Source organism: Lytechinus pictus, chromosome 5 (assembly GCF_037042905.1).
Source record: "Lytechinus pictus isolate F3 Inbred chromosome 5, Lp3.0, whole genome shotgun sequence".
NCBI classification, from domain to species: Eukaryota; Metazoa; Echinodermata; class Echinoidea; order Temnopleuroida; family Toxopneustidae; genus Lytechinus; species Lytechinus pictus.
Window position 1 is genome coordinate 25,278,898 of NC_087249.1, and position 27,967 is coordinate 25,306,864.

The 27,967-nt window shown below is 35.3% G+C and overlaps 2 protein-coding genes across 4 annotated transcripts; one reads left to right on the top strand and one right to left on the bottom strand.

The window, feature by feature from the left end:
• On the top strand, positions 1–7,452 carry LOC129262219 (alpha-ketoglutarate-dependent dioxygenase alkB homolog 7, mitochondrial-like). 3 transcript variants are annotated; one of them, XR_010293708.1, is made up of 6 exons: positions 1–120; positions 2,578–3,095; positions 3,946–4,119; positions 5,017–5,141; positions 5,667–6,990; positions 7,254–7,452. XR_010293708.1 is itself a non-coding variant. In XM_054900302.2 (5 exons), the coding sequence occupies exons 2-5, from the start codon at positions 2,595–2,597 to the stop codon at positions 5,794–5,796; spliced, it is 930 nt and encodes a 309-aa protein (XP_054756277.2). In that variant the 5' UTR covers positions 1–120; positions 2,578–2,594; the 3' UTR covers positions 5,797–7,452. The 3 variants fall into 3 exon arrangements, 1 of the variants encoding a protein (XP_054756277.2); XR_010293709.1 differs by having other exon boundaries at positions 79–160; XM_054900302.2 differs by having other exon boundaries at positions 5,667–7,452.
• LOC129262218 (dnaJ homolog subfamily C member 21-like) lies at positions 6,295–27,525 on the bottom strand. Its single transcript, XM_054900301.2, has 16 exons — positions 26,964–27,525; positions 20,644–20,772; positions 20,143–20,231; positions 19,448–19,573; positions 17,458–17,631; positions 16,759–16,809; positions 15,967–16,046; positions 15,409–15,530; positions 13,462–13,543; positions 12,822–13,088; positions 11,827–11,964; positions 10,997–11,131; positions 10,393–10,497; positions 9,622–9,759; positions 8,864–8,915; positions 6,295–7,653 (listed from the first exon to the last, which is right to left on the bottom strand). The coding sequence occupies exons 1-16, from the start codon at positions 27,067–27,069 to the stop codon at positions 7,456–7,458; spliced, it is 1,992 nt and encodes a 663-aa protein (XP_054756276.2). The 5' UTR covers positions 27,070–27,525; the 3' UTR covers positions 6,295–7,455.
• Positions 27,526–27,967: the final 442 nt, after the last annotated feature.

Consider the following 27,967-nt stretch of genomic DNA (forward strand, 5'->3'; position numbering starts at 1 on the left):
GCGCCCCCTTTTGACAACAATTCCTAAGTTACAAAATTTAGGCTGCTAACGTTAGCTTATTCTGCCTGTGGAATTTGTACTTTAAATTTCGACAGTCCTAATTAGTAACGGAGAAATTAGGTGAGTCAGGATTGTACACTTATTGATTGAACAAATACCGGTAATCATTTTCGTCGCTACTTCTAATCTTAAAAACGATGTAACATTAGAAATATAAATTAGAATCATGACATGAGTCATGACATGAGTCGATTTCTTCGCCTCCGCCGGCTTCGGATCAGCGCCTTCGGAGTCGGACTCATAAGCCTGCGCCTGCCCCTCCCAGACCAGGTTGCAAATGGGGGCGCGGGCCCTCTCGCTACTCTAATTACCCGAGATTCGGCATTCTGGAAGAGTGCTGTGGATCCCAGCAGTCAGGCTTCTAGTTCTGTGCCATTTTCATCCGTCTCAAAGTCAAATGTCATTGGTCATGTTGGTGTGGTGTTAAACTAAGTTTAAACCAAACATGCCAAAGTTTTAATAAACCAGGCCCAGGGAAGTGGGAGTTGCGCGACAGCCGAAGTTTTATTTTAAGTAAATTTTTTCCTGCTTTTGGAAGTTTTGCCGAAGGAGGCTCGAGTAAAAATCATGTATGCTTATAAGGTATAGAAAGCTGGCAGCCGTCTGTTTTGAGGAGTTTTTTAACATTTTTATTTTTTTTAAATTTCTCCTCGTACACAGACGGCTCGCTATCGTGCAGCCACCATGATTAGGGGACTTACAATGCAAAATCCCCCCGTCGGGGTTCTTCAATTTTTGTCTTTAATGAATCAAACTTTTGAAAATTAACGCGACCGAAATGCAAATTAATATTCCCTCTAGTCTTAGCATTAATTGCCAAAAAACGGGGAAAATCAAGTTAAAAGGAACAAAAACAGTGACTTACCTCGGCTGTCGCGCAACTTCACTGCCCTGTTTTATCCTAACTTAATACACATAAACATATGGCCATTGAGTCCCCTGTACAGATCGCGCTAGAACTTCGGTCTCTGTATTTGGTGAGTGAAGCCAACGGAGTTCAGCTGAACAACCAACATAACAGAGACCGAAGATTTTGGTCTAGTATGCTTATTACTCTCCATGGAGCCAGGGATTCCTTCCCATTCATCTGCGTGTATATAGACTAGTGAGACCACCACATATCGACCACTTCTTTTGAAACCGACCACCTTGCGCACATCAAAATTATTGCGTATATTACAAACAATACGCGCGGAAGAGTAGGCGCAAAAAGGTAAAGGGGAAAAGGTAAAAATTTAGTAGAATTCGTCAAATTTGTTTTGACTAGACCCGAACCCCGCCGAAAAAAAAACAGTGACTTCGGCTGTCGCGCAATTTCCACTTCCCTGGACCTGGTTTATCCGAACTTAATATAAACATATGGCCATTGAGTCCCTGTACAGATCAAGTTAGAACTTCGGTCTCTGTAATTGGTGAGTGGAGCCAACAGAGACCAAAGCTTTTGGTCTATGCAACCACCCTGCCTGTGCTGGGAAATCTACATGGAGATCTAACTTTAGATCTATGCAGTATACTCAAATATAATATTAAAAAAATCATGAAATTAACATACCACTTTTGTAACTAAAATACTCATTTCCATACAGTTGCAATTTATTTTTCATTAGTATAGTAACTTGGGGATCATTTACCAGAGTGCTCAAAAACTTGAATTTTGCGCATATTTTTGTGTTGGCACTCTATTGCTGGAAAGTAAAATTCAGGAAAATTGTCATTTTTCAATCTCTATTTCTTCTACTGCTGCATCAACCTTTGATTCAACTTAAGGTCCCCACACTAAATTTACAGCTCATTCCACAATGCCTAGATAAATCAACATGCATTTTCCATTGGGAAAGACTTCCATATATTCTTCCGCTGCTGGTTTGATTGGCAATTAGTCATATTTGGCTATTGTCGCCATTGACTTAATCTAAAATATCTCAATGTCTCATTGTCAGTAGTAGGCATACAACTTTCCAGATATATTTTTGTCCTAATAATAATTCCCATTATCTTTCGATCAAAGCCCAGCTTGTCTCAATCTTATCTCAAAATATATCATGGAAATTTCTATTTGACACAACATATGTTGAGTTCACAAAAGAAAAAGTAGCATTTGTAGAGAACTAGAAAAAAATGAAGAAATAGGCCTACATGTAAGATATTTTGTGTACAAAACATTTAGAGTCGTATAACTTAATCTGCTGTTCGAACTTTCAAAGTAACATTGCTATTTATGAATAACCCTAAACCTAAATTGAGTAATTCTAGATTTTTAAAACCATAAGTTCCTTACTTAAAAGTTTTGATTGAATTTATAAAAAGATTGCTTTCTCTACTATCCCCTTTTTATTTTTTTTTATTTCCCCAGTTTCATTCTCTTGTAAAATGAGGAGAGCAACTTAGAGATAGAATGAAGAACCAGTATTCCTTGCACTTTAAAATAGTCCTTTTAACAGCTATTCTTATCACATGAAGTTTAATGTAGTCATGATTTCATTTTTGCTTTGCATTTTTCTCTCTCACTTAATTCAGGTGAAGGTATCACCAGGATGATTGGATCAAGGTCACTTCTCATCAGAGTACCACTACCAACCTTCTCTAGTATCATCCACCGTGTGAGGGAAGGGCTGCAAGAAGTAGGAGAACTTGTCTACCCTTCCAGAACAAGCAAAATTTGCAAAAGAACGACATCCAACTCACATCCTAGGCTCATTCAATACAAGTCTGGCAAATCCTCCTCAACAATAGGGTTACGGTCAACACCGTTAAATTGTCAGTTTTCATACCCATCTTTGCAGGCATCAGCATCTCCTTTGCAATCATCAGAATCATTGTCATTACGGCTGTGTAGTTCTTCAGTAAACTCACTGAATCATTCCCAGGGGCATTCAAGATTGCTTGAGTGCAGTGATGAGAGAACTCAGGGAATCGCGGAGAAAGATTTTATCATTATTGAAAACTTTGTCACAGAAGAAGAGGAGAATTCTTTACTGAGGGAAGTTGAAAAGTTTCTGAAAAAAGTGCACTATGAATACGACCATTGGGATAATGTGAGTTGTTCATGCAGAAATGTTTTTGTTTGAAATAAAGATTTATAAAGTTTCACGTTCTCTGAAATTAGAAAGAGGTTTGTCTATCTTTAACTAGATTTACATTTCCCCCTTGATTAACTTTAGTGTTTGCTTATGAGACCACTTATGGAAATATGAACGTTTTAGTTAATGAAATTCCATAATTAACCAAAAAATTGTATGCCTGAACTTAAGTTCAAGTACCGTAAATTTTTAATCCATTATTACAATATGCTGTGAGGTTATAACCAATAAAACTCTGTGAGTACAGTCCTGATCAATATGAGTTTTAATCTTTCATCTTCAGGGACTGAGTTTATAGTTCCTAAGGAGGATCTGAAAGTTTGAATCCTACATCATGACAGAGTTTCACATTAATCAAACATTAATCAAAATAGTTTTGAAAGTAGGTCACCGTCAAGCCAATTTCTAGACCAAAAGCTTCAGGTTCTGAACATTGGTTGTTCCATTAAACTACGTTGGCTCCACATGGGGATGATAGTAAAATGCCAGAAATCGTTAAATAAATCCTCTGAAACGATGGTTAGGACTGTCTAGCCAATTTCAAGCTTTATTTAATTTTGTTTACCATTTTTAGCTTTCTTAAAAAAACTATGACAGCATTTTATTGAAAATGGCGCATGCAATGTGTATATACATGTGCCTGCTGTCAACTGTAAAGGATAATGTGTTGAATGTGAATCATAGGAGCCCAGTTCCTTTTTGTTAAAACTGGTTGGGGTGTGTAAGTCAACCACTGTTGTTTGTGTAGACCAGACACAGAGTCTGGTGAGGTTCACATTATGTTTATCTTCCCCTTCACCTACAGGCAATACATGGATTCAGAGAAACAGAGAAATCTCGCTGGTCTGAGGTTAATAGTCCTATCATTCAAAGGATCCGGGACCAAGCCTTCCCGGCTGGTTCCCCACAGCTCACCCTAGTACATGTCTTGGACCTGGCCCAGAATGGTTACATTAAGCCTCATGTAGACAGTGTCAAGGTAATACATCAAATAAAATCAGAAAACTTTACATGTCTGTAAAAAATTCCCACAAGTATGTTTTCTTTTATCTTTCCCACCATATATTTTTTAATCAATTTGTAATTATTTATGTTCTCAACTTTTGATATGCCACATATTGGTATTAGGGAGTTTGTCAAGAAGGGCTTTAACGATTGATTCTGTGTGTTCCAGAAAGTGTCTGTGTAGTGTTGCGAAAACTTTCTTTAAAGTGCTGTCACACATCTCTTCAGTATTTAGTGTTCACTTTAAATTTAAGTTTTCTGGTTAGTCCCTTTAATAATTTGGGGTTGTTTAGATTATTATACTATTTTTGCATTGTGGTTTAAAAAGTCAGCTGATGAACTTTGAGTCAAACAATACCGGCTGAATAAAACATCTACTCATTTAGCTGTTCATTTTTGACAGATACGCAGATAAAAATGAATGAAATCACAATTTATCAAGATCTTGAATGACTGAAAATCTTAAACTGCATGCGCAGTGTATGAACTCATATGGAGGTTATGAAAGTTATTAAAGATATAAACATTTAAATGCAATACAGTATATTCAGATCTGGAAATGGTGGAGACAGATATTTTGACTGTATACTCATGAGAACCCAATTAGTTTTTCTGTGACACGACATTTTCTCCTGCAACACTTGCTCCGGTCTTAATATCTCAGAGGGCATAGGGTTAGAGTTAGGATTGTAATAGTTTTTGGTTCAGAATAATGTAAGAATAATGATTAGGGTTTATTTAGTTTTGGAGGTTAGATTTTTTGTTTGGCTCAACGTGCATATTTTCCACCGGAACTTTTGATGCCGGAGCAAATGTTGTGGAACTAGTCTTTCATACGAAAGTGCCCACTGTTTTTCATTTTTATTTTCAGTTTTGTGGTTCAACCATTGCTGGGTTGTGTCTGTTATCTCCTGTAGTCATGAAACTAGTCCATGAAGAAAACAACAATCAATGGGTCAATGCACTTCTTAACCCAAGGAGCCTATATATAATGAGGTAAGTCTACAATGTTGGTTCCATAGAGGTAGAGTTTGAAAATGCTGTGGCTTATTCTGCAGTCAGAGGTCTTTGCTTCCAATGTACATGCGCTGCACCGACTTCCCATGAAGATAAGCTGCACTTTTTCATTGCTGCAGGGGTTAAAAATAAATGGTGATACTTTCTTAATTCATAACCGTAATTTTTAATGTCTAGTCACATTATCCTGAGCGCCATCCCATCTAGTCCAGACTGGACCTTGGTGTTTGGGAGTTCTCTTTCCCAAAGCTAACATAGAGGGCACATGACTCCCAATCTCTAATTCAGCGCCAATCCCCTCACCTCTTGGTGAGGATGGTAGATGAGGGGATTGGCGCTGAATTAGAGAGAGGGAGTCGTGTGCTTTGGAAAAGAGAACTTCCAAACACATATGTCCAATCTGGACTACACCCCATCTATAACAGTGAATTCATGACAGGAGTAGCATTGTCCCAGCTTGTTTGTCTCTATCTATAATTTTTTTTTTCTTTTTTTTTCTGACAGAGACAGAATGCGGTATGACTACACCCATGAGGTCTTAAAAGAAGAGGAATCGGTCTTCAGAGGGAACCATGTACCAAGACAAAGACGTATCTCCATCATGTGTCGTACTGAAGTACCTCAATCTTCATAGCAAGAATATATTGGAAATCATCCGTGTTAATTTCTGAAGCAATTTTGAACCCCCTAAATAGCATTTTCTACAATATGATGATGATCATCATCCCCACTGTCATCATTGTCATTCTGATTACCATCACCTCTATCATCATAATCATCATCATCATCATTACAACTATCTTCATTACCATCATCAAAATCATCACTTTTTTTCATTTTAACATAAGTACATTTAGGCCAAGCTTCTATTTTGCAGCTGAAATTTGATGTCCTTTTCTTTAAAACCAAACTTTGACTTGTGGAATTTTTATAGATTAAGAATTTATTCTGTAAGTTTAAGATGGCAATTCAAGACTGATATAAGTAAACTGCAGTTGAAGATAACACAAAGTATATTACTAAGACTTTCAAAAAACCAGCATGAAGTAAATAAGCTGTTTGCATGAATCTCTTATAATGATGCACCAAAATAATTCAAGGACATACAAATATGAAAAACATACAAAAACAGTCTCATTTATGTATATATTTATTTTAATTCATATTTCACATCATTGCTTTGAAATAATTAGAAATTAATAATAATTAAGATCTGCTTCATTGTTATGTTATTTCAAACAAAAAGCCTTTTTTTGGGGGGGGGGGGTCTCTCCCATACATGAATTTTCAACTGACCTGAGCAAAATTCTCGAGTGGGCTATTGCACAATTTTGCTCAAAATTTCCTAATAACATGATTTAACCAATCTTGGTAGATTCCTATAAGGGAATCTTCTTCATTAATGGGTATATCAGGGAAACAATTACAAGGGCGCTTGAGGTGATTTCACCCCTGAAAATCCCCATTCACTAAAGTGTTGCAATAGATACAATGTTGCAGATTTAGGCAGTAGATAATGAAAAGCAGCCTCCCCCCAAAAAAGCTTTTTTTGTCGAGGTATATCCTTCATTGAGAGGGAGGGAGTAAGTGTTACAGATGGTTCTTGGGCAAATGCAAAGCGTGTCCTGAAGTCTCGAATATCCATCCTCCGCCACCCCTGTGCCCATATAAAGCAATACGCCTATGCCGCAGGAGCAGCACCCAGACTACCTCTGGCAATAGAAATACCAAAATGAAATATTAAAAGTTATGGAGGAAATTCTTATCAAGTTTGCTTTTAGAGGAGAGGGTGTAGAGAGGAGTCATATTGTTACAAATAAACAATGAGGTAAATAATTTATTGGTTGGATTGCTTAACTAAGCTAGTCGTACAGACTGTTTCACCCTAAGGCTCATCAGCGACTGATTAGTATGAAGAACACAATTTTGGGACAGAATAAAGTATACAGAGCATGTGCATTAGGGTATAACATTGGGTTGACAGAGATGAAAGGGGTTACTGAAGGGGTACATGTGTATTGTTTATTACATCAGGGGTACTTAGGGGTCATTACTACATGGTTACATGTGAGGGGGGGGGGGGGTAATGAGGTAAATAGAAATTCAGGTCATCAGCTATTGCCACTAGGGATACTAATGCAGAAGACAATAAGATCGTACTGTTTTTATAATTGTTGTGAAGCATGACATTACTTTGTTTATTTTGCATGGCCTGAATCATATGATCCAAGGAAGGGTTGGTACATTAAAAAGAAATATTTTAATATTTTAAATAAAATAATAAAATGAAGTATCATTCTAGTTCATTTCGTCCTTTATGTTTCTTCTTCTTCTTTGATGTCTTTGCTGAGGAGACATTGTGATGTTGAGCTGCATCCTCTGTCAATCGTAAGGCATGTCCTGTTGTCTTGACATGTTTGAAGAGTTTATTGCGGGTAGGAAACCGTGAAGAACAAGTGTGACATATCTGAGGCTCGGATGATGATGTTGACTGAAATATGAAAAGGAGAGGAATGAATGTTGCAGGTTTAGCCAAACTGATACCCAACAATGAATTTGTTGTTTCAGGACAGTGGATATTTGTAATTTAAAAAAATAAATAAAAAAGAGCTCCTCTGTAACAAAAATGATGAGGTTTTTGTAGTCTATTGATATTACTTGATTTGATCTGTATGCAATCTTATCTGACCAGCAAATGAATAAATGTATTTCATACAATTGTACTTTACAACTATACATGAGAAACTGGAAATTATTGAGAACTAGTTGTTTAACTGTTAATGTGATAAAGCAAGCTTTCTGATTTTATATAAAAGTATGATTTTCCTTGTGTTTAAATAGGAAATGGATCCTATAACTTCAAACATATATAGCATAACTTTCTAGTGATCAATCCAGGTAACTGTATTGTTTTGCCTTTGTTTATGAAGTACCTAGATGCGAATGATTACATTCACAAGTGATGAAAAATAATATTTCAAGACTTGATACTATAAGAATTGATAATTGAAACCACTTATGGTTTATTTCCAATTCGTCTAATGCCAATTCATCCAATTGCCAACTTGTCTACTGTCATTTGGTCTACCATCAGTAGTTCACTCACCACATGGTCTACTTTCATTTAGTCTAATGCCATTCTGTCTAATAACCAGTTGGTCCAATAGCCATTTAGTCCATATACCATTTAGTCTAATTGGACTAAGTGTTAACTTGTGCAAAATGAATGAAAATGAAATGGATATTAGACCAACTGGTTATGAGGCGAAATGGTCATAGACGAAATGGTGATTGGACGGAATAGCATTAGACTAAATGAAAGTAGACCATGTGGGGAGTGGATGAGTTGGCAGTAGACGAATTGGCAATTTACCCGACTTATATGGGTTACATAATCACGTCTAATACACACCAACAAAATCTGTATATGAGGCACTGACCTTTTTTACATGATATTCAATATAAAAACACATGCAAGCTTCATTTTTTTTATGCTTCTGATATTTTGGATCAATGAAGTCAATGATCAAGATAAATGTATTTGGCTTGTGTATGCAAATGAGAGTGACAAATCTGAGCCGATATAGGGGTGACAGGGTCAAAGGTCATCACGATAATATGTTGGTACAATATATAATTAAGAATTAATCTTGATTTGAAAAATTTGATAAAGACATCAGTCCATTTTACAAATATCTTACCTGGGTTCTTGAAGAAACATCCCCATTCTTTGTTTTACCTCTGACATTGTCACTGAAATGAATGAGATTATGAGAAAAAAAAAAGAAAATATACATGACAAAAGTACATAATACAAAATAAATGAAATGTCCCTGGCTGTCTTATCTGCATGACACTATTCAATATAGCAGAGGTGTTGACTTTGTGACTTTTCAGTATCAAACATTTTCTCTCTTTCAGTTAACCCATTGAATATATAATTCAATAGGACCTTGATTATATTACCTAAACCTATGGAAAATGGCCAGTGACACTTGATTGTGGTTTCACATTTATGAAATTTCAAAAACTTAATATTGGCTAAAATTTTATGTTGATGCTGTAAGAAAAGCGGTGCCTATGTCTCACTTCTGCTGTGCATGCGAGATAAAAATTGAGAGTATGGAGGAATGACATAATACAGAAACAAGAGTGATATAAGAAACTGCATGACAAAATAGAATCTCTTTGTATTATGAAATCAACTTTTGCCAAATGACTTTTGAAATTTCACTTTGATTATCATGGAAACAGCCTATATGTTTCAATGAGGTAAATGATTTATAATTATTTATACAATTTTGTTAGGAAGATTATTGAAGATTATTCATGCAAAATGTATTAGAAATTACCCCCAAATGCTGTTGCTTCCGATTCTTTTGTAAGACAGGTGTAAAAAACAGGTGAGGAAAAGGGCACTAAAGTTCAAATAATTCTCTAGATATAGTAGTTTTCATACCTAGATTTATGATGTGAACTGGACTGCTTATCTTGGTCATCTTCTAATGTCAATCTCTCCTGCAGATCAGCTGATAAACTACTTGGCTCATCATCTTTGCATTCAGGCCTAGAATAATCTGGGACTGGTTTTGAGTTCCTATAAATACAAAGTCAGAAGAGAACTATATGATGATGTATGAAGACTATGAAGATAGGATGAGGATAATAATGAGTGGTACTGGTTGTCATGATGAAGGTGATAATAATGGTTGTGATGATGATGATGGTAGTGGTGGTGATAGTGATGATGATAGTGATGATGGTGGTGATGATGATGATAGTAATGACGATAGTGATGGTGGTGATGGTGGCGATGGTAGTGATGATGGTGGTGTTAATGATGGTGATGACATTGGTGCTGATGGTGGAGCGAAGGTGATGGTGATATTTTAATGGCAATCTTGGTGTTGGTGAGGATGAAGATGGTAGTGATGACGGTGAAGAAGATGGTGAAAGTCATAATGTGCTACTCAGCCCACTAGCATGCCACTTATCACGCATATTTCAAATTTTCACTTGACAATGATGCACAATGAAAAAGCCTTGGTGTATTGTTTGTAAAAACATGAAGAGAACAGTGTTGACACTTTTGAAGAACATTTGGAAATCTTTATTTTTATTGTTCCCTATATCATAGTTACATTAAAGCCTGTTCCTAAATTAAGGAAAATCTCTAAAACATGATTGCTGCTGCAATGGGCTGTAAACTGGGTAAAGATGCAAAGGTTACCCCATCTCTAATTTTGATACGAGGTCAATCACATCTTCCTCCTCTTCTTCCTTCTCTGTCATCTGTTTTTGTTGTCTTCTCCTCTTCTTCTGCTTCTTGGATGACCTTATTAAAAGAAAAAATTATCAATCTAGTGATATAATACATTATATAAACAATTTACTCATAATTATAATTTGAAGTTCACTTTGGAGCAGTATACCGATACTGGCCTATCAAACTCAGCAGTGTGATGCTAGGATATCAACAGAATAGATTCATATACTCCACAAGTGTTTTTGTATACCCAATCCCCATTTTTCTCTATTTTTACTTCACTTTATGAAGTAATCAAGCCATGATAATTTGAGAATATTACATCTTTTCATATGGAGCACACAACAGAGACATGTCATTTCAACAAGGTCCTGAATATAGGGGTTGGATGAACATACTTGCCCTTCTACTACACCATCTAAATCTTTCTCAGCAGTTAACATGATCAAATGTGAAGAAGCTTACTTTACTAAGGCAATACACACAATGCAAACAACAATGGTCAACTTTCTGCACGGTTTTGTATACATATTTCAACATCACTCATGATAATTTTCACCATCCTTACTTTGTTTTGGTGGATTCCTCTTCCTCTGATTCCCTACCACCGAGTTGGATATTGAGATCCTTAAAAGGTTCTTGTTCTTGACCTTCATCAGCCTTCATCTGCTGTCTTCTCTTCTTTTTCTGCTTCTTGGACAACCTGTATCAAAGACAATGGTGAAAAGAAAAAACCTTTCTTATTATCCCATCTTAACATTCATACTGAATCATTAACTATGCAATCTACATTGAATAAGGTCTAATTGAGCTTGCAGCACTGCAGACCTTCATCAACTTTTGTCTGTTGTCTCTTCTTTTTCTGTTCCTTAGACAATCTATATCAAACACAATCATGAAAACACAACTTTTTCTGATCCTATCCTAACATTCATTCTAAATCATTAACTATGCAATCAACAAATATGAATAATGCCTAATTCACCTTGCAGCACTGCAGATGAGAGTTTCCCCAGGAGGTAATTTTTACTGGTTTGTTATAGGAACATTCCTCTCATAGTCAACTTTGCATAATGTTACACTACTAGGCCAACATACATGCTCTGCCCACTGACAAATCTCAATTATGTGTCCTATTTAAAATATAGTTATGATTTCCAATTCATCTTAAACCTTTGTGTATTGTTAATTATTGCAAGTAAAATATACTTTATATTTCTCATTCCGTCCAAAGCAAATGTATTCTACCTTCTATAATGTTAATCCATTTTTAAATCTATATACTTCACAATCTTGAATACACGTGAATTCATGTGATGAATGGATACAGACGCCAGTGTACATTTTGGTAATAAATGATTCATGACTTGGTAACAGGTAATTCTTTGGCCATCTTACTTTGTTTTATCAGGAAAGTCCTCATCTTCGTTGTCACTGGGTTGTGCAATATCAATTACCTCTTCCTCCTCCACATGATTTTCTGAATCGTCTAGTTTTGCTTGCTGTCTCCTTTTCTTCTTTTGCTTCTTAGAAAGTCTGATCGGGGAAGAAACACTCAAAGTTTGGTATACTCTTTATGTATATAATATTTTAATGCTAATATTTTTACTACTAATGCACTAATTCTGAAAGCCAACATTTTTAAAACAAAGAAATATGCACACTGAAATAGGATATTTCCTCAATTTCCAAATATATAACTAGTACTGTAGATATGTTTTGATTAAACTAGAAAAAAAAAGGTGAAACCCTACCCCCCATAAGAATGTTCACTGTTTAAGAAAGTTGGGGAGTTATACATTGATGGTATCTAAAAAGAAGTGTTCTAAAAAGAAGTGTTCAGTACAAGAAACAATTAAAATTCTTATGTACATTAAATCAAACCAAAATGTAATCATATACATCAATATAATTTTCATTTTATGAATTTTATCATGGAATAGTTTACATTAACAACTAAATTGATATTTGTCATGTTTGTTTACAAAAAATGTTGAATTGCACTAGAACCGAAGTCCACACTTTGGATATGATATTGTATCAATTCATGGCTCATTTTGAAAATAAACATAAGAAGTAACAATGGTGAACATGCGGCAGCCAAGGGGTGATCAAAATGGTATGAAGGATACACATTACATATATACAAATGTTACACAACAATTGGTCACAAAACTTGTTGGCATTATTAAAATCAAACCATGGAAATAAAAAAAAAATCAAGGGCAGGGACTAGATGAATCCAAAGCTGGCATTGGATGCCTTATCGATAGGTCCCAATGCCTCTTTCATTGACCTTTGATCAGAAAGGTGCCTTTCTCTAAAAATATCAATATCTAAGGCCGGCAAGGGACAATTCTGAAATACAAAATCTATGCAAAGTTTAGACTCACTTTTTTCTTTGTGGTTCTGATCCATCCATCTTGGCTTGCCCATCTATTCCATCCATTTCTTCATCATCATCTTCCTCTTCATCTTTCACCTCTCCGTCCTCCTCATCTTCAATCTCTTCCTCCTTCTCCTCCTCATCTCCTTCTTCCAGCTCATGATCTTCTTCTACGCTCTCCTCCCCAGCAAACTCTTCTTCCTCTGCCTCCATCTGGGCTTTCAGATACACCATATTTTCCTTATGTTTCTTAGAGTTTTCATGATTTGCAAACCTGAAAAATAAGATGGAATTTTGAAAGAATATTTCATGATAATGAAAGGAATGATGAAATAAGAATGTTACATTGCCAGCTCTTCCTCATTTAAAAAAAAAAAACACATTCGGATTTAATCTCTGACTACCGTAAGATAAGGATTAATAAAAATTCTAACATTGTACAACTGCACACAAAAAAAGTAATTTAATTATTTTTCACATTTGACTCAATGACTAACATTTGGCATCTTTATCATTGTCCTACCAACCTCAAAAAGAGAGACAAATCAGTCACTACATCTCATAAGATTTCTCAGTTAGGGTATTAGGAGGGGAGAAGACAAAAAAGACATACATACAAACATAGAGAGAAATGAATAAATACTCACGCCTTGGGACTTTTGAAACCCTTATTACAGGCAATACAGAACAGGTCATCCAGTTCATCCTCAAGACTGTCTGCCTGGGAGTCTACAAGAGATACACAAATATGGTATTGTAAGGAACTATTCTTATTTTGTGTGTAATATTCAAAGCAGGAAATTGAAAGTATAGATGAGACTGCTACTCCTTTACTAAATGAACTCCAATCATATGGCTGCATGTTTCTGAGTGAATATACATTACCGGATATTTGTTCAGACCAACAAATCTCTGTCAATCACCCTTCCTCATTTTGAATACCATTTTAGTACAAATGACAAAATATTCTCTTCATAATAAATCTGCTACGTCATTCCAAAATCTAGAAAAAATACTGGCTTAAACGAGATTTAATCTGTTACCCCACAAACAGCGCCTTGTATTCTCCAGGAAAGCCAGTATACATATCTGGCTGTTATTATCATGCATAACCCTAAAAGGACTGGGCTATTTGAGATCAATTGAGGATGGGGGGGGGGGGGGGGTATCATGCCCCCCCTTCTTATCTCGGCCGCCGTTCGCGCGATCGCGCCAAAATTTGGCACGCACATTGCTTACCACGTAAACTACAAGAAAGTATTTTTTAAAATTCTGAAAATAATTATTTTTTATTTTTTATGAATAAAATATGCAAATTTATTCATGAAAAACATTATTGGGCATATTTAACACCCAATTTCACTTCAAATTTTCTTCTTTTTTTGCAGATCTCACCTTTGTAATCTAATTTAAAGGCTTCCACAAAGAAAAATTGCGAAAGTTAATTTTTTCCTTATCATTACGTCTTACCCCCGTTTGAAAACGGACCGCAGATCAGATGGCAAACTGCGGTATTTCACCCCATTTTGCATTTGAAAATCTAAAACATCATTTCCAAGCCCTGGGGGTCGTTTCATAAAGCTGTTCGTAAGTTAAGAGCGACTTTAACAACGACTGGTGATCATCGCCAATGGTTTGTACCATTTACCGCAAGACATGATCACCATGCAGTCGCTCTTAACTCACGAACAGCTTTATGAAACACCCGCCTGATCAACCCCGCTTGGCCAGGTAATCCCCACAGGCCAGATTATGAGCGTTGAGCCAAGGACGAAATGATAAACAACAGCTGTGTATTACGTAAGTCTTCTCTGCCTGTAGAAGGACCTTCGGAATTAAATTATTGTATTCGATATTTAATCATGTTTTCAAAGGCATATTGTATTCAGAAATTCAATGCTAGACCACTTTCAATTTCGAACGAAGAAAATCAACCTCGAAATAAGGAAAGTAAGTGAATAAAAAATGGCGACATGTTTTCTCGGACCGCACTCGGGCTGTTGTGTTATCTTCGGACCGAGGTCAAGAAACAGGTGTTTTGATAATTACATTGCATGCCTGTGGCAGTATGGTTTTCGTATTCGGAGAAGAGAATTCATTGAGAAAAAATGGGGTATAGTGTCATCAAATGGAGGTATTTCGTCATGTATATTTCTTTGTTTTGAGAATTTCTTATGCATTTCTCTGTTTTTTCATCTTTTGTTTTTCATTGTTTTTTTCAATGGAAATTATTACAGACCATTTAACAACTAAATTAATTAAGCAACCGATTAGAACAAAAATTAATCACCCTTTTATGAATTTCATCTCCCATAGACTTTGTACACAAATTATAAAAATGAGCCATTTTCGGCATGACATTATCTCGTAAAAAGTCACGTGATTTGATCTCAAAAGTTGCGCGAGACCTTAAAGAAAAAAGTCATAAAATTTTGCGGCGCTCACCTTTTGCGTTTCGGAAATATCGTGCAAAGCGTCGAGGGGGGCCGTCATGCCCCCCCCATCCTTTTAGGGTTAAGTATTGGTAACCCTCCCCTTTCCTACTACTACTAGCAGCAGCTACTACTCATTCAACAACTACAAGTAAAGTCTACCTGAATCAATATCATCACTGTCTATTCCATATTCATTGTTGAAAGTAGCTTCCATTGCCTTGAGCTGTTCTTCCATCTCGTCTTTGAACTTTTGACCCTGCTCGGCCAACTCTGCATGAAGCCTGAGATAAAGTAAAAATATATATATATTGTTAAAAACAAAAATTCTCAATAATTCAATATGTACCATATATCTTACAGAGCATTGAACATACAGGATGCTTGATCAAACTATTCATGATAAATCACAATGTTGTTGTTGTTTCCTATGCTTTGTGAATACAATAAAGACCCATTTCATATATATCATAGAATATTGAATATGTATAATAATCACCTGTTTTAGTGACTGACAGAGCATCATTAAAACAATAAATATGTCTTAATTAATTTCAAATTAATAACTTTTGGGTGGGCTGGTTATGTATACACAAAATAAACTCCGGTTAAACTAACCAAGACATCTTTAAAGGGATAAAAATTTATTGAAAATTGGACAATCATTATATGTGTACAATAGAATATCAGGAAATTACTAAGAACAGTGTGTCAACTAACCTTGCTCTTTCTTTTCTTTCCTTTTCTCTCCTTTCTGCTTCCAAGCGTTTCCTTTCAGCAGCCTTTTCCTCCATTAATTTCTGATCCAAAAATAAACACATTGCATTGAAATCAGAATCAATACAAACAAACTACAACAGCTTAAATGTTATCATTTCATTTTGCTAGTTTCTTATATCTATCATAGCCAGATTGTTTTTATTATAAATACAATATAAATTGCTGCACATTAAAACAACAAAAGAAACTTGCAAATAATTAACCGTAAATGTGCTAGATGAGTTTAAAAATCATAATATCTGGAACGTCAGGATTAGGCTTAAACAGAAAGTTTATCACAACTTATCAAAAATTTCATACAAGAAATCAGATATCCAAATATATTTTCATTCATATGAAAAATTAAAATATTTGTCACATCATATACTGTACTTCATTCTATCTAAGATCACTGCAAAAAATTTGGCAGTCATATCTTCTATTCGACCAGACAATATCTGAAGTAATCTTGAATTTTTATTACTTCAACGTAATTTATTCATTTCAATTATCTATTCACACAAATTCAAACAGGTTCACAAGATCAGAGATATAACTACTGTTTTGAATCTTCAATTCCATGCAGGAGTCTAATGACCTGCTAGGTTTCCCTAGGTCATAAAACCCATAAATAAAGGGTTTTTTAAGATTTATTTTCTTGCCTGTGGAAAAAAAAAAAAAATTATGGCGACAACTTTATAAACAAAATTTTTTGAAATTCATAAGTTTTCCAATGCTTAAAGAATTACTCACCCGGTGAGCTTGAACTCTCTTGTCCTTTTTCTTGACATATGATACCAGAAGCTAGATAAATGAAAGGAATAAAAGGATTATTAAAAGGTTAATTTGTCAGTTAATCAAGGTTGGAAATGGTCAATTGAGACAGGAATGGAGTGCTTTATTTTGTTCATTTTTCACATATATCTAAGTATGTAAGTTTTCATCAAAAGCCCCTCTCTGTAATAATTCTATTCAAATAAATAAATCAGAAGCAAAAAGAGATTGACTTATGCTAACATTCACATTTCTAAGACATATCACAAGCATGTCTACTCTCCCAGAGCACAAAGTCAATTATTAGAAAATTAAATTACAATGTAATTTCTTAACACAATTGCTTATCCAGTCAATTAAAAAAAAGAAATCTGGCACTCACATCTCTAATGTATGTGCATTTAAAGAAGCTTTTCTTGGTTTTTAGTGTATGTCTTATTTCCATTCTTTATTCTCAACCCTATTATTGTAATAACTATGTGCCAACTCTACTGTTATTCATTTATCACTACTTCTTACTTTTTGTATAAGTTCAATTGAAATGTTTTAATTTTGTCTCTAAATTATTTTGTTCAAATCAATTTTTTTTTTATGAACTGGAAATGAATACAACACTAAAAAAAATTATTTGACCATTTTTGCAACTAATTTTATCAAACATAACTCCATGAAGGTTACCTGGACTTGTTGGTTCCATTCCTTCTTGGCAGCTTCTCTTTTCTTCTTGTTCTCTTTCTCAATGAGTCTAGCTACACGTCTGTTTGGTGCTTCACGAGTATCAAACTCCTCTACCCATACAAATGACCTGGAGGTACGGTAGCTCTGCCAGTATGCATAAAATGCATGCACAACCTTTCAACAACAACAAAAATAAATATAGAACATCCAAGTCTCAAACGACTTATGAATACAAAGATTTTACTTCACTAAAATGTTGGGGAACTTCTACCAAAGGGATGATACTGTTAACAATTATCTGAACCCCAGGAAAGGCCTTGCATGAATTTATTGGTGATTCCCTCATTTCAAAGACAAAGACTTATTGTACACAAAGAGACTTGTTCTAGTTCAACAAATTCTTGCATATTCTCAACCACAATGGCATGTAACATTTGAAATACATAATTTTGCAGACAACTTTCATCTTAAACCCTGTTCCCACTATTGTGTGATCCGTTAGAAATGCCACAATTGGCCTCTCATCACTGATTGCAAAATTTTTTGAAAAATTCAAAATATTTCTACAATCAGGACAAATTGCCTCAACGAATCTGATAACATCTTATACGTTCAGGGGGCCGTTTCATAAAGCTGTTCGTAAGTTAAGAGCGACTTTAAGAACGACTGGTGATCCTTTCTTACGCGCAAAACCATCGCTAATGAAAATACCATTTATCAAAAGAAAGGATCACCAGTCGTTCTTAAAGTCGCTCTTAACTTACGAACAGCTTTATGAAACACCCACCTGGTATGATCATTATGATTCGATTAAGACCACCATTTCAATAGTGTGAATGATGACAGTGGGTACTGGGTATAAAGTGGGTGTCAACAAAGGCAGTCAAAAATGAAAAATTGTCTCTCATTATAACACAGGATAAACTTCACTAATCATTGAATGAACTAGACAATATTTGACTTGAAATTCATCCTACATTTGTCACCTGTTGCTATATTTTGAAAGTGACTGGCAAGTTAAAAGTTGTCAGGAACAATTCACATTTTATAAGTATGCAATTAAGTTCAACAGCCAGTCCATTAGAAAAAGACAATTCAAAATAGCTGTTTTAAAAGAACATCTCCATTTCTCTCATGAACATGGTATAAATAACAAGGCATAAGCGATTTTGTGTCTCGCCCACTTATGAAAATAACCAGAAATATCATGATTTGCAAGGGCAGCAACAGAATTGTATCAAAACTTCATTGCGAAATGACTGGGATGGAATAAAACTTGTCATAAGAGTCTTGCACGTAAACTTTAATGTTGACCTCAAAACGAACTTTGACCATACTTGACCTCTCAACGCAATTGCATGCAGGTCCCCTATTAGTACATCTACCATCCAAGTTTGGTTGAAAAGTGACATACGGTTGCAGAGTTAGGTGTCATTAGAGAGTCTTGCATGTAAACTTTAACGTTGACCTGAAAATGACCTTTGACCTTACCATGTGACCTCCAACTGCAGCCTAACATGCAGGTCCCACAAGTCCATCTACCATCCAAGTTTGGTTGAAAAGTGACTTATGGTTGCAGAGTTAGGTGTCATAAGAGAGTCTTGCATGTAAACTTTGACGTTGACCTGAAAATGATCTTTGACTTTACCATGTGACCTCCGACTGCAGCCTAACATGCAGGTCCCCCAAGTCTATCTACCATCCAAGTTTGGTTGAAAAGTGACTTACGGTTGCGGAGTTAGGTGTCATAAGAGTCTTGCATGTAAACTTTGACGTTGACCTGAAAATGACCTCTGACCTTACCACGTGACCTCAGACTACAGTATTACATGCAGGTTCCCCAAGTACATCTACCATCCAAGTTTGGTTGAAAAGTGACTTACGGTTGCAGAGTTATGTGTCGTAAGGTTTGTGACGGATGGACGACGGACGACATTTGGATCCCTAAGTCTCGCCTTCACCTCTGGTGGGCGAGACAAAAAAACAATACCTCTTCATATGAGCTCTGTGACTCTCCAAAGCATGGGATGTCAGTATCCATATCCTTGTCTTCCATGTAGCGGATATCTTCATCAGCAATCTTGGCAAATACATCTCTGTATACACTGTAATAACTCTGTCATTAGAGAAGAGTGAAAAATAATTATTAGCAGTTATTCATGATTGTATATTCATGTCAACAATACATAATGGATTCTATAAATGTTGAATAATCACTGTATATAGGAAAGCTTAAAAAAATCCATCTAATACTATGTTGAATATTGTAAGTTGAATGTTTTAATTTGGGGGTGATGGGAGGGGGGGTTCTTTAGAAAATAACAATGAATGTATTTGAATAAAAGAATTTTAAAACAACTGTTATTCGAGGAGTGTATCATATCTCTCATACTAGTAATTGATATTTCATCAAAAATATATTTTCCAACTAACTAAGTTTTTAACATCTTATTTACAATAAAATTAACTGGTATCCTTTGAAAATGCTGATTTTTTTAACATTCAACTTTAACATGGTTCTAGAATATCACATCGAATTCTTGACATACAGAACTACATGGATGCAAACTGGACATGATACAAAATTAAAATATCGGGAACAATTAGTGTTAAATCAATAACTAAAACATATAAATGTTATTCAAATACGGTATTGATCAAACATTATACATGTATTTTATTTACCTTGTCATCATCTCCAAATCCAGTATATGCTGTTGGTGTCATATACTGCATAACATCCATAAAATCATCTTCATAGTCTTTTCCGAATCCTGGCAAGACAAAAAATAAAACAAAAATTAAAAAAAGAATATTTTACAAATAAATTAGAATTTCATGTACAGATTTTAATGAGCTACCACTTAAATCTAATCATTCAGGAAATTCAAGTTGGGTGTATGTGAATTATCTAGACATCGGCCAATAAAACTTGTGTTTATGCCTCATCTTAATAAGAATGATGTTCCTCTTGTTTTTCTTAGGATAACAACAGTAACACTGTACTAGTGTTTATTTTGATGTATTTCATCAGGCATGATAATGATAAATGATTAGTGTAAAGAGATGAAGATGAAAATAAAGAGGGCAATAACAATGAATAATTGGCAGACAATTATGGAAGCATATTTAGGCAGAAATGGCTTCCTGAACAATGCCAAATTGTATTATGAAATCAAAACTTACCTCCCCTAAGTATGGCTTCTCTATGCTTGTCATACCAAGCTCTCTCCTGTTTATCTGATAAGACACTATAAGCCGTCTGGATCTGAGCAAAGAATTTGGTACATTCTTCTACTTTATCTGGGTTTTTATCTGCAATAGAATGAAAATGCAGTTGTCAATGCAAACCATTAATTTAAAAACAGCTTAAAAGAACAGTTGTGTCGCCAATCTAAGGATATTTTATTAGACTGTCTTGTTTAAAATGGAATATTTAAGGTTTTTTTTCAACCTTTACAGTAATAGCTTGATGTAAAACCTTGTACTTTTAAAGGTCAAGTCCACAGTCCACCCCCAAAAATGTTGATCTGAAAAAAATATAAAAATATAAAAATCAGATGTAATATAAGAAAGTTACGACATTTCAAAGTTTCGCTTATCTTTCACAAAATAGTTATATGCACAATTTAGTCACTTGCAAAAGAGAGAATCAAAGACGTCCCTCACTCACTATTTCTTTTGTTTTTTATTTGTTTGAATCATACAATATTTCAATTCTTTGCAGATTTGACAATTTAAGAACCATATTATGTTAAACAATGTTAATTCCACATGTTCAGGGAAAAAGAAAACTTTGTTTCACAGGACAATATACAAAAGAAATAGGGAGTGTGTGATGCCATCAGTCCCCTCATTTGCATACCAACCAGGATATGCATATAACTGCTTTGTATATAAGAACAAGTGGAATGCCTCTGGCCGTCTCACCTGCATCACGCGATTCAATATAGCAGCAGTGCTGATTTTGAAAACTACTATAACTCGCACAAGATGTTCAGTGATACTTGGTTACTCTTATTTCCACGTTTTATGAACTAGACCAATACACTTATAGAGATATGATGGCAATTCAACAAATACCCCCAACGTGGCCAAAGTTCTTTGACCTTACATGACCTTTGACCTTGATCATGTGACCTGAAACTCGCACAGGATGTTCAGTGATACTTGATTACTATTATGTCCAAGTTTTATGAACTAGACCAACACACTTTCAAATTTATGGCTGTAATTCAACAAATACCCCAATTTGGGCAAAGTTCATTGACCCTAAATGACCTTTGACCTTGATCATGTGACCTGAAACTTGCACAGGATGTTCAGTAATACTTGATTACTATTATGTACAAGTTTCATGAATCAGATCCATAAACTTTCAAAGTTATGATGGTAATTCAACAGATACCCCCAATTCGGCCAAAGTTCATTGACCCTAAATGACCTTTGACCTTGGTCATGTGACGTGAAACTCATGCAGTATGTTCAGTGATACTTGATTAACCTTATGTATAAGTTTCATGAACTAGGTCCATATATTTTCTAAGTTATGATGACATTTCAAAAACTTAACCTTAGGTTAAGATTTTGATGTTGATTCCCCAACATGGTCTAAGTTCATTGACCCTAAATGACCTTTGACCTTGGTCATGTGACATGAAACTCAGGCAGGATGTTCAGTAATACTTGATTACCCTTATGGCCAAGTTTCATGAACTAGGTCCATATACTTTCTAAGTTATGCTGTCATTTCAAAAACTTAACCTAAGGTTAAGATTTGGTGTTGACGCCGCCGCCGCCGTCGCCGCCGCCGTCGGAAAAGCGGCGCCTATAGTCTCACTCTGCTATGCAGGTGAGACAAAAATGTAATAACTTTCTTATTTTACATCTAATTTTCATGAAATTTTAAGTGTTATATTTGTTGGATTTTTCTCTTTTTTATTCAATCAACTTTTTATGGGGTGGACTTATCCTTTGATTTAATTATGGTTTATTACGTGGCAGTCATGGGCCACTTTTCATCATTTTATTATGGCAACATCAGGCCCAAAGAATAAAAAAAAATATATATATATATATACATGGATGTTTTCAAATCAAATAAAGATACAAATTAGGATAGTCTATGACCAAAAATTTAAAGGACAAGTCCATCCCAACAAAAAGTTGATTTGAAAAAAAGGAGAAAAATCCAACAAGCAAAACACTGAAAATTTCATCAAAATCGGATGCAAAATAAGAAAGTTATGGCATTTTAAAGTTTCGCTTAATTTCACAAAACAGTTATATGCACATCCTGGTCGGTATGCAATTTGCCAGACTTATGACGTCACCCACTCACTATTTCTTTTGTATTTTATTATATTAAATATGAAATATTCTAATTTTCTCCTCCTTGTCAAGTGAAACAAAGTTTTATTTCTCCCTGAACATGTGGAATTGTCATTATTTTAACAGTTTATGATTAAGTTAAGTTGGTCCTTTTTGTCAAATTTGTAAATATTAAAATATTGTATTATTCAAACAATAAAAAACAAAAGAAATAGTGAGTGATGGACATCGTCGACTCTCATTTGCATATCGCTGAGTTGTGCATTTAACTGTTTTGTGAAAAATAAGCGAAACTTAAAAATGTCATAACTTACTTATTTTACATCCGATTTCTATGAAATTTGCAGCGTTGTTTGTTTGATTTTTCTCTATCGATTCAAATCAACAATTTTCTGAGACCAACCAACAGTTGAGCACAAAAATAACCTGTGCACTGAAAACTACAAGCTTGGACTAGTGGTTATGAATCTCGTCTTTCAATGAGAGGGACATGGGTTCGAATCTCGGCCACGGCGTGTTTTCCTTCAGTGAGAAATTTATCCACATTGTGCTGCACTCAACCAAGTTGAGGCGAATGGGTACCCCACAGGATTAATTCCTTGAATGCACCAAGCGCCTTTAGCAGCTGGAGCTACATGTACAGCCGGGTTAATAAATAGTGTGCCATTGAATAGGAAACTAGATAAATCGCAATCAAGGGTTCATTACCATCCTGCCTGTGGGGAATCTACAGGTAGGACTATGGTACATGTATGCCAATGCTGTACACAGCACACAATTTAAAAAATCATTAAAATATCACTTTTGTGACCCAAAATACTAATTTCCATACAGTTGCAATTTATTTTTCATTAGTAACTTGGGAGTAATTTTTGTATCACCAGTGCGCTCGAAAACTTGAATTTTGGGCATATTTTTGTGTACGCCCTCTATTGGTGGAAAGTAATATGGCAAGACAATTGTCATTTTTCAATCTCTATTTTTAATTAAGAAAAAATAATTTATAGAATCAAATTTACTTAAGAGCCAAGTTATATGATAAATAGCTGTAATGGAAACTGACAGTGTCAAAAAATCAAGCATTTGTCCCAAAGAAAAAGAGAACATAAGCCAAACATTGCCAACCTTATTTCACCACACAGGGAGTAGTAACAGAGAACAAGAATATATCATAACCTTGTTCATAGAATGAGTGGATAAATCGGTGCCTCATTTAAATGCTATACATTCTTATTATTAACATTCTAATACAAATGTGTAATGGTTTTGTAACTCCTTACAGACATCTACCCCCTCTCTCAGTAGTTTTTCTTTGAAAATTACCCATCAAAGTTCTATTGTATCTTACAATTTTTTTTCCATCAGAGTATGAAGGCTTCCATCACTGAATGCATCTTACAAAATCAGTGATTGAATATCAGAAAGCTACCTACAAAGATTATTTCACAAAATTTTCAACCCATTCCTAGCTTGGTTTTATTTTTGAAGAACAAAATATCTGGGAACTGGCATTATCGTGATCCAAGTCCCTGGTGACTCGGATCTACGGACAATTTTTCACAGCGTAAAACATGTCCTACCTGTCTCTACCAACCTCGCAGTTGTATGTCACATGTCTCTTTTCAGTACCCACTTTATTGGCGTAGGGTCTACTAAATAAATCAGAATTGCATCTACTTCTTTTCAATCTCTATTGCTTTATTTCGTAAACTAGTACTTTTCATAAATAAATCAGGATTATATTCATCTTTTCGTGTTTCTCACAATATAAAATTTGCTATATTTTGTCTACGTTTTTACTAAATAAATCAATAGGCCCTATCATATCCCTCTTCAGTCTCCATTGCTTTATTTCGTCGATTCCTAATTTACTAAATAAATCAGAATTGCATCTACTTCTTTTTCAGTCTCTATTGCTTCATTTCGTCAACTAGTACTTTTAAGAGTAACTAAATCAGGATTGTCTCTTTCATGTTTATCTGACAATTAAAATTTTGCTTTATTTCGTCTATTACGTTTTTACTAAAATCAAAAGGCCCTATCCCTCTTCAGTCTCCATTGCTTTATTTCGTCAATTCCTAATTTACTAAATAAATCAGAATTGCATCTACTACTTTTTCAGTCTCTATTGCTTTATTTTGTCAACTAGTAGGCCTACTTTTAATAGTAAATAAATCAGGATTGTCTATAGTTTCATATTTATCTGACAATTAAAATTTTGCTTTATTTCGTCTAGCCTATTAAGTTTTTACTAAATTCATAAGATTCATAATTTACTAAAGTAAAGGAATCAAAATTGCATCTACTTCTTTTTCAATCCTTATTGCTTTATTTCTTCGTCTACTTTTTATGCTAAATAAATTTGTTTTCATATAAACCCCTCAAAAAAAGTTTGGAAATCTGAGTTTGGCCATTAATTTCTCCCAACTCCCAATTTTACACAATGCATAATTGACATCATTGAAAAGATCATTTAATTCTCTTTAAAATGATACCATGCTTGTTATGATCATGCCATCACAAAAAGAGCAGGATTAAAAAATGTTGGATGAGGTCTGAATTGAAAAGCTGCAAAACGAGCAGAAATAGTCATGAAGGGTCAATACAGAACATGATTCTTTTGTCTGTGTCAATAGAGATGAAAATCCATTCAAATCAAGCCCCTGCTTCTTCATTTTTATGTTTTTTGTGGTTATGTATGGTTTGAGTCTTGGTTTGAAATACCCATGCATATTTGTTTGCTTGTTATGTGTTTGCTTGTGCAGAGGTGTGTTTGATTCCATGCTAATGTTGATGTTAAAGTGCATGAAAACAAAAGAAACGGCTGAGAAACTCACTCATCAACACGGAAAAAAGAACAGTGACTTTCAATTTGGCGAGCGTCGCGTAACGTTGGGGAAGTACAATAAGAAACAAGATGGCGGCGTAAACATCGGGCAAGTCTCTTCCGTCTTTTCACAATATTTTTTCATTTTTTGGATGAATTCTTGTTTAAAAATAACAACGAGAGCGTAGAAATGTCGGAAATGAAGTTTTATCCCATGTACATGATTTATGGCTAGATGTTTTAGAAGGAAAGTAGAAATCTCGGGGGCGAAAGTTTCAGGGTTTTCGCGGCACACGCAGATGAATAGGAAGGACTCCCTGGCTTCATTGAGAGTAAGCCTACGTTAGTAAATGATTTTTACTCTCAAGAAGCCACCTGGCTAGTTGTAACTTGTATCCCTTGGTGATCATGGTGATTATGTGTTGAGTGTGGTTATACGGGATGGTTGATTTGGTGTAGACAGCTGGCAGCCGTCTGTTTCGAGGAGTTTTTTAACTTTTTTTTAATTTTAATTTCTCCTCGTACACAGACGGCTCGCTAGCGTGCAGCCACCATTAGGGGACTTGCAATGCAAAATCCCCCCGTCGGGGCTCTTCAATTTTTGTCTTTAATGAATAAAAATTTTGAAAATTAACGCGACCAAAATGCAAATTAATATTCCCTCTTGGCATTAATTGCCAAAAAATGGTGAAAAATCAAGTTAAAAGGAACAAAAACAGTGACTTACCTCGGCTGTCGCGCAAATTCACTTCCCCGTTTTATCCGATCTTAAGTACATAAACATATTGCCATTGAGTCCCCTGTACAGATCGTGCTAGAACTTCGGTCTCTGTATTTGGTGAGTGAAGCCAACGGAGTTCAGCTGAACAACCAACATAACAGAGACCGAAGCTTTTGGTCTAGATTTGGTGATGCCAAGGTGGGGATGATGAGAGACCTCTCTGATTCTGTCACCGTCAATGAAGAATTGGCAGGATGGGTGGATGCTGCGCTTTGACTTGAAGATGAGGATGGCACTTTTTGAGGGATTGATACAGTGAGAAGCTTCGCACCGTTTGGCGTTTCGCATCGCGAACAGATTTCTTTTGAAAATCTTCCAACCACGCCACGGATTCCATTGAAAGATTAATGAGTGATATTTGAGGCGTTTCTCAAGTTTGTCCCCAGTGACTTGGATGACGATAAGGCCCTGGGAACTTCCTGGGAAGAATACATCCACTAAAACATGTGTTTATTTTCTGATTCTATCATCCCTGCACACAATACTTTGCACATTACGAGAAAATCAAGGGGTGGGACTGATATCACAAAACGGGGAAAACTGCTTTCAAAGTTTCAGTTTACTTACCAGGATGCCACTTAAGAGCCATTTTACGGTAGGCTTTTTTTAGGTCATCATCTTCAACGTCTCTAGGAACACCCAACACTTCATAATGGCACTTAACTTCGGGCATTTTTAATTTCTTTTACGAAAACTCGAGGTGGAGAAGCAACATGCGTGCCTCCTTGGTGGTTGACCTCCTTGTTGCGGAAAACTGAAGTTAGCCGACGAAAGCTGTACATATTTCAGGCAGGTGGTGTAATTTCGTTGATCTGCGAGATTCATTGATTTGTACACAGCTCAGCTCAGTGATCAGGAGAACATTTCACGAAAGGACTTATCGATACTAACGTTTTATCCGACATTAACCATAGTAATGATGCTTCTCAGCCAATCAAAATCAATGAAAATTATCAGATCTGACATCTTATCGGCCAATAAAATTGTTGATGAATTGAAGTATTGAAACACTCCTCAGATGAGACACTGTGAGACTAATTGGTTGGACTTTCATGTTAATCAAGTCAATAAAGACAAGTTTGATTTCATTTTAAAACACATTCAAGATTTTGATGCTCTGAATTTCTACATAAAATAAAATCTTGTGAATATTTCCACACCATACCATCAATTCCAACATGCATGATGGTCAAGATGATTGTCTTGATCAAGTTATCCACAGTAATTTCTCTTTCCAACCTCCTCCCTCTAATCTCTTTTTTAAATTATTTGATGGATTTTCCCCCAAACCCAAACCCCCAATATTTTTTATTATATTTTCTGCTTTTTTAACAATAAACTTTTTTTCAGGGTAAACTTTAACTTTAATAGAGCTATTTGTCACATCACAAAAATTTGTGAATCACTAACGGATCACTAATCCATGTTTCTGCCTCATATTGTGGTTGTTAATGATGTAATAATGTTAATCCAGATTTTTCATGGTAAGTATGCAGTAAGCAAGGTAAATTGCCAATTGGTCCACTCACCACATGGTCTTTTTTCATTTTTTATAGTCTAATGCCATTCTG